This window comes from Hevea brasiliensis, chromosome 13, assembly GCF_030052815.1.
Source record: "Hevea brasiliensis isolate MT/VB/25A 57/8 chromosome 13, ASM3005281v1, whole genome shotgun sequence".
In the NCBI taxonomy this organism is placed as follows: domain Eukaryota; kingdom Viridiplantae; phylum Streptophyta; class Magnoliopsida; order Malpighiales; family Euphorbiaceae; genus Hevea; species Hevea brasiliensis.
In genome coordinates this window covers 70,851,151-70,859,355 of record NC_079505.1, presented here as the reverse complement: position 1 = coordinate 70,859,355, position 8,205 = coordinate 70,851,151, and the positions used below count along the sequence as shown (strand labels likewise).

The window sequence follows — 8,205 nt, the reverse complement described above, 5'->3', positions numbered from 1 at the left end:
AAGCAGATTGTTTCTTAGCTCTGGAACACAATATACATCACTTACAGTATAGCAGACCCCTTTCAGACTCAACTTTACTTCTCCTTTTCCAGTAACCTTCATTCTTGCGTTGTTTCCAAGCTTGACTGAATGGGTGAAACTGGTGTCTAAGCTTGAAAACATTTCCTGGTTACCACACATGTGGTTAGAGCACCCAGAATCCACAAACCAGGCGTCACTTCTGTTTGTCTCATGAAGCTCAACATACGCCATCAGCAATAACTCATCCTCTTCTTCTAATTCGGCATAGTTAGCTTCTTTGTTTGATTTAGGACATTCATATTGAAAATGTCCTAAATCATGACACTTGTAGCATTCAACAGTGGCTTTGTTGAATACAGCTCTTCCTCTGCCACGACCCCTTCCTCTGCCAGAGCCCCTTCCTCTGCTAGCAGATGAACGTCCTTCAATCTTGAGTACCTGATCTTCATCATCCTTGCGAACTCGTTTAAACTTCTGTTCATGAACGACTAAGGTACTCTGTAGCTCATCAACTGTCATGGTTTCGGTGTCTTTGGATTCTTCAATTGACACACAGACATACGTGAATTTTCCTGTGAGGGTATGCAAAATTTTCTCAACAATTTTGGTATCCGTCATCTCTTCTCCATTACTCCTCATCTTGTTTGCTACTGTCATTACCCTTGCAAAATATTCATCGATAGACTCCTCCCTCTTCATTTCAAGCACTTTAAATTCCCTTCTTAATGCGTTAAGAAGATATTTCTTCACTTTCGAATTTCCTCCAAACTTCTTCTTCATTGAATCCCATATTATTTTCACTGTGCGGCGGTCCAGGATCTGTTCAAAAACAGTTCTGTCGATAGCTTGAAATAGGTAGTGCTTTACTTGATGATCCTTGGTTCTAGCATCTTCAAGTTGGGTCTGTTGTGCTTCTGTCAACATTTCTCCCTTTGGTTCTTCAAAACCATTTTCTATTAAACTCCACAAACCTTTAGCTCTAAGAAGATTCTCCATCAGCTCACTCCAATGGTCATAGTGACCATCAAAGTGCGGAATTTTTGTTAATGTCTTATCGTCACTCATCTTACTGTGTTTGATCACTCAAAGATTTGTTATTTCCTCAGGGCCAGTGGGGCTCTGATACCAATTGTAAAGGTTCACAAGAGAAATAATAAACCAGAGCAATTGGATTTCAAAGTGATCACCTATTAGTGCAATAGTTAGGCATTATATAGCCTTCACATAAAACAGAATCATCGTAAAATATGCTAAAGATTACAGCATAAATAGAAATAAAAAAAACTTTCCTAACTTCTAGCAGCAGTAAATATCTCCTGTAGAATAGGTCTTTATTGACTGAATCAAACTACTAACATGTGTTAGTACTCAAGAATTTTGATGAGGGATGTAATGATGGATGCGTGAAATCTAAGCTAACTCTTCTTTGAGTATGTATGCTAAACCAGTTACACTTTAGTGATTTTCTATACATGTAAAAGTTCAAATTTTAAACTAAATTTATGTTATGAATGTTTAAGTATGAATAAAAAGATTAAAGTGTAATTATTTGGGGTATGCTTAGATTATGAGATACAGGAACAAGTGTATGTTAATAAGTTTTTTTGCTTGCTACAGGTTTCGGCAGTCTTAAACTGACCAAATCTCTAGTGTCAAGTAAATTTTCAAGTCAAAAGATGCTTTCAGCTTTTTACTTTTAATACATACTTTGTCCTTTTAATTTTATATTAAAAAATAATACATTTTATGCTTTTATTGCATCCCATTAAACACTCAAATTTTTATTTTTAATAGTATTATAAAAATTTACTCACATAATTAAAGAACACAATTTTAAAGTAATTAAGCATAAGCTTATTTCACAAAAAATCCACTATAAAAAAATAATACCATCACTAATTATTTTTCTCTCTTCCAAATTACTCATATATATAACACCCATCTACTCGAGAAATTATATAGTAAAACAGTTATTTCATGTCAGATATCTTACATGAAATAACAATATATTAATGAGTGAGTATATAAATATATATAAATCCCAATAAGTAAACATATATATAAGTGGGCTCTTAAATTTTATAATCACATTGTAATTTTTTTAAAAATATAACTATATATATTTATTTATATAAATATTATTTATTTATCATTTCAGGTCAAACATTTACATAAACTTATTATTGTGATACTACATAATTTCTACATATGCTCACAATGGACCATAAACACGTGCCCGTGCGTTTCACTATACACACTTACACGCCTTCAACATTGAGCGGCCTAAATTGCAACTCTCAATTTTCTGGCACTCCACTCGCAGCGCATTCAACCCCTCTCTTCAACTTGGTCCTTTCTTAGAGATTCATGGTCAGTGACATAATTCCACTTCTCTTTGGGCTTTCATATTCAAATCCAATTATGATTGGACATTCTAAGCACCGAATCTTAGGAGTAAGCATTCGATTCGAATCGAATTAAATTGAATCGAACCGAATTAAATCATAAAAATTAAATTACATATTTTAAAAACCGAATTGAATCGAAATGGATAAAAAATCGAATCGAACTGAATCGCTCTATTTTGATTCGATTCAGTTCAAATCGATCGGTTTGATTTTTTATTAATTTTAAAATTTAGACTTGATTTTTAAGTTATTTGATCCAATTTTGACTTTGGTTTGAACCTAAAAACATTAATCAATGAAATTAAATAATTTATATATATATAATTAAATATAATTCATAAATTTCCCATAAAAATAAATCAATTTAAAAATCGATTCAATTCAATTTGATTCGATTTGAATATATAAAATTACTATTAGATTTGGTTGGTTAAATTGATTTTTTTTCTTCAAAACCGAACCAAACAGAAATTACTGAATTTTTTATAATATAAAAAAGAACGGAACCGATTAAATTTTAAAATCAAGTCGATTAAACCGAATTGACTCTATTCGATTCGATTTTTCAATTCAAACCGAAATCTGCTCACCCCTGCCGAATCTTCCTTTTTATTTTTATTAAACTTCCTATTCTAGCTCTAATAACAATAACTTCTTTAATCAATTCTTCCCATTTAATTTGTAACTTCCTATTCCTATTTTTATTTGGACTTAATTTTCAACTATTTTCATCTCCAAATTAAATAGAGTTAATATTCACAACTTTTATAAAAATTTCTTAATTATTAATGATGGTTCTTATCTCAACTTACTTTCTTTCACTTTGTAGAGATTTTTTACATCAAATTGATCGCCTTTTATGATTACTTAAGCACATCAATTAATTCTCATGAAAATTAAGTAGTTTTCAAAGATAAAGTCAAATTAGTAGTAAAAGTATCATGTCAATATTAAAAACCAAATAAAGGGTTGAGGAAAAATCAAGAAAAACTTATCTACAATTGAGTTAATATATCTAATCAATTTATAAATATTACATTACTTAAAATCATGTTAGGTTCTATTTAAAATTATGAATTATTTACTTTTAATTAGTTGGATGTGTATATATTTAAATGCTTATAAATATTTTTTGGGGACAAAAATTCTTTAATTTTATTTTAATCGAAATTAATAGTGTAAAAAAAAAAAATAAAAACTAAGGAAAAGTCTGCCGCCAATCATGTAGGATATTTAGCTAATCTAACAGGAAGTGTAATTGTAACAAAAACGCCTATAAAATCAACCCACTCCTTTGCAAAGATAGTAAGTTCTGTTATTATGTCAAGTCGGCGTCAGCAATACAATTGTCCATTTGCGTTGCCTCCCCGAATTTTATTTTATTTTATTTTACTAATAAATGAAATTCAAGTGGGATTTTTATTGTTTATATCAGTTTATCAAGATTCAAAACAATATCTGCTAAGAATTTCCCCTAAATTAAAGGCTGAAAGGACAGGGAATTAATTGTTATAACCGGTAAGTGTGCAACAGCATTCGCTCGTCGTTTAATAAACAACGCAGAGCAATCAACTGGCTCACTTAAAGAAAGACTCTGCTATCAAAAGACCAAAATAAGAAGCATAAACCACTGGTCTCCTAATAGCCTGGACAAGCACAATTGAATCTGATTCCAAAATAACAAAGAATGGAGTTTCAACCAGCTTAATGCCTCACGGAAACAAAGGGCTTCTGCTATAAGCGGTTCCAACAAACCAGGAACTCTAAATTGATATGCATGTAGAACAGTCCCAGACGCATCTCTACTTCAGGAGTTAAATAAAAGAGGAAAGAGATAAAAGATAATTACGGTCTAATATTATATGCTAGATTAACAAATTATATATATATATATATATATATATATATATATATATATATATATATATATCTCGCAGATTACTTGTATTACAAAGCAAAACGTAATTGGTTGTTGCTAGTACATAATCACCACTAAAATCTTCTATGCCTTGCATGGAAGAGTAGGGATGCTCTGTTCATTCCTGAAGAAATTCTCTGGATCAACTGCAGTCTTCACTTTCGCTAATCTATCAAAGTTGCCATTAAAGTATTTCTTCCCATAAACATTACCCTCTTCATAGCTGTTTTTACCAGCTTTCATCACCCCAATATCAAGATCCCTGTAGGGAAAAAATGCACGCCTTGGATTTTTGGACACAAATGGAGTCATATAACTGTACAGCTTCCTTGTCTGAGTCAGGTACTCGTTCTCTGCTGTGCTTCCTGCTTCTTTCCAAGATACTGAATATTGGATCTTGAACAAGTTCCCTGCTCGATGTGGAAAGGGAGCATCAGTTGCAGGAATTTCACTCATTCTTCCACCGTATGGATTGAAAACTAATCCTGTTTTACCCAATTCAATCATCCTTTGCCAAATCCAATTCAACTTGTCTTTAGATATAGGAGTCTGCACATAATCTGATTTTCTCTTCAGGAAACTGGCAGAGTCAAGCTTTCTATCAAGCAGAACCTCAGGGGATGTTCCAATATCGTAATTTGCCCACCAGATGACAGATTGAATCCAACTCGTCTCGTTGCAATTCTCTTTCTTCAACCCCATTTCAGGGAATTCCTTGCCCAATAAAGAAACAAGAGTACCAGCTTTTCCTAAATACAGAGCCACAATCGATGCTCTGATGGTTTTCTGACTTTTGTTTGTCTTGGAGGTCGAAGGTTGCAATAGCATCCTCATGAAGAGTTCATTATCTGTTTTCGGAGCAACAAGTTGCCACTTGAAAACAAAATCAGTTGCATTTTCTTCAAGAGTTCTTTCAACTCTGAAAACAGTAACAGTCTCAGGAACAGAAACAAGCCTGATTTTGTAAGAGATTATAACACCAAAACTTCCACCTCCACCTCCTCGAATTGCCCAAAAAAGATCTTCACCCATTGCTTTTCTGTCCAAAAGCCTGCCATTAGCATCAACAATTTGAGCATCAAACACGTTGTCCACTGCCAAACCATACTTCCTCAACATGTTGCCATATCCACCCCCACTAACATGCCCACCAACACCAACGGTAGGACACACCCCAGCAGGGAAACCATGAACTTTGCTCTTCTCCCAGATTCTATAATAAACTTCACCAAGAGTAGCACCACTCTGAACCCAAGCAGTTTCATTTTTAACATCTACTTCAATGGATCGAAGATTAAACATATCAAGAACGAAAAAGGGAACGTCAGAAATGTAAGAAATCCCTTCAAAGTCATGGCCACCACTTCGGATTTTGAGTTGGTAACCAACCTTTTTCGTACATATAACAGCAGCCTGGACATGGGAAATCTGTTTAGGGGTTATAATAATTAGTGGTTTAGGGGTTGTGGAGGTATTCAAGCGAGCATTTCGAATATAGGCTCGAAGAACTGAAGCGTATGATATGTTGTTTTGGGAATAGACCAAGTCCGAGATTTGGTCTTGTGGGTTTGTGTTGCTTTCCAAACATTGGAGGAAAGATTCATAGACTGAATCATCTCTTGCAGCCCATGCAAAAGAAGAGAAACAAGAAAGGTTAAACACAAGAACAAGAAGAAAGGCCAAAAGGTTTGCTGCTTTGGCCATTGGAGAATGATTTTGTGCTGTGTTTTGCATTGTTTTATGTGATTGTGATGAGAATATAAATAGGATTCATGGCCATACTGATTATGGATAAATAAAGTGCTTAATTTTTGGTTTTTTAGATAGCTTGTATTTTCTATTTTCAGATTTATTTTCTGTTTTTAATTAACGTTAAAAATTAGAGAATTGCCGTTTCTTCTTAGCTGCTGTTTTTTTAATTAATATATTACTTTTTATATGGAATTAACAAAGTTGGATTGCCACGTCATTTGTGAATGGGTTTATATACGTGCTTATCAGACTAGTGTGTCTTAATAAAATTGTCAGTCTCTTTCTTGATCTTGTATGTACGTATATATTTTTGATAAAAAAATCCTTCTTTTAACCTATGTGAATGCGTATTTATCACGATAAAAATTATAATATATTACATTATTTTATGGATGTTAAATATAGTAATTAAGTATTTTTAAGGAAATCATAAAAATTAAACCCGATTTTACATTACACAGTTGAGTTTCCAATTTTAGTAAAAGAATTTAGGATATAATTAAATGCTTAAAATTAGTAATTTTTTTTTAACAATATGATATATAAGTGGTTAATTGAGAACTATATCAGTTAATAGTGATTTGAGCTAAACTGGCCATTTTATTATCAATATTCTAATGATTAACTTGTCCAACTTTAAAAAAAAATTGTCCAACTTATTTTATTTTTTAAATAGTTTATGTTATATTAAAATTAAACTTTGTCGGTAATTTATTTTTTTTTTAATTTTAAAAGTGTAAAAAGTGAAAAATATCTCAAATTTGTATATTTCTATTTATATTTTCTGAGTAGATTAATTAATTTTATAGCAAGCGTGTATAAGTTTATAATTATTATCTCAGTTCACTGAGTTTCAATTAAATTAAAAAAAATGAATTTCATGGATATCAATCATTAATTTAAAATATTTAATAATGTGGATTAAAATAACTCAATATATAAAATATCCTCCTTTTAATTAATTTTAATTTTAATTTTTATGTTTTTAACAAATTTAGATATTTGTAATTATTAGGGGAGAAAATTCAAAGGAACTTTTTTGTATCTTCTTTTTTGATAGCTATGGCATTGAAAAACTTATACTATTCTACCCTAGAAAATTCAATTTTAAAAATTGAATTTTAAGTGAGGAAATTTTCAAATGGAAAATTTTTCTTAGAGACAAGAAAAGGAAAGGCAATTGAGGACTGCCTTTTGGTAAAGACAGCTCCAATTGTCTTCACTGTATACTTTTCTAATTACAAATGAAAAATAAAATAAAATAAAATAAAAATATTAAATGTGAAATCACATGATTCCATCTCTGTGAAATTGATGAGTTTTAGTTTTTTCATATTTATCAAATTTTGTGTACATAGATTGCATCATCATTGTATATTTATGGATTTATAACCGTCGGATTATATTGCATAACTGGGTAATTATTAATATTCGGGTAAGAGATAGAACTATTTATACTTAAGAATTATGTAAGAATTATTTATTAAGTATATATAAGTAATAATTAAAAAGTTTATAAAAGTATAAAATAATAACATAAAAAAGATAAGAAAAAATTAAAAGTTTAACGATTTCTAAGGAACAAATACGTAATTAAAAAGATTTTGAAAGTCATTTTAAATCGTGATCATAAAAAAAGATAATAAAAATTATTTAAGACAAGTTAAAGAAGAATGATTGAAAAAAAAAATTAAAAAGAAATCAAATAAAGGAATCGGAAAAAATGTTGAATTTGAATTATTAAAAATTTAAAAAAATCAAATAAGAAAAATTGAAATTGAAAAATTGTGCAAATCTGAGTAAAAATGAAATTAAAAAAACAAAAAAAAAAAAAAATAAAAGAAAAAAAATTAAAAAAAAAAAAAAAAAAAAAAAAAAAAAAAAAAAAAAATTAAAAAAAAAAAAAAATTAAAATAAATCAAAAAATGAATCATGCATGAAATATAATCATAATTAATAAATAAAAATAAATAAAAAAAAATAAAAAAAAATAAAAATAAAAAAAAAAAAAAAAAAAAAAAATAAAAAAAAAAAAAAAAAAAAAAAAAAAAAAAAAAAAGTCTTCTTTCCTTCTCCAAGAAACTCCTAAACTTTCCTAAAACACCA

At 30.0% G+C, this 8,205-nt stretch overlaps 1 protein-coding gene across 1 annotated transcript; it reads right to left on the bottom strand.

Annotated features, from left to right (window-relative positions):
- Nucleotides 1-4,324: 4,324 nt before the first annotated feature.
- LOC110643174 (berberine bridge enzyme-like 21) lies at nt 4,325-6,143 on the bottom strand. Its single transcript, XM_021795440.2, has one exon. The coding sequence runs from the start codon at nt 6,079-6,081 to the stop codon at nt 4,432-4,434; it is 1,650 nt and encodes a 549-aa protein (XP_021651132.2). The 5' UTR covers nt 6,082-6,143; the 3' UTR covers nt 4,325-4,431.
- Between the last annotated feature and the right edge of the window lie 2,062 nt (nt 6,144-8,205).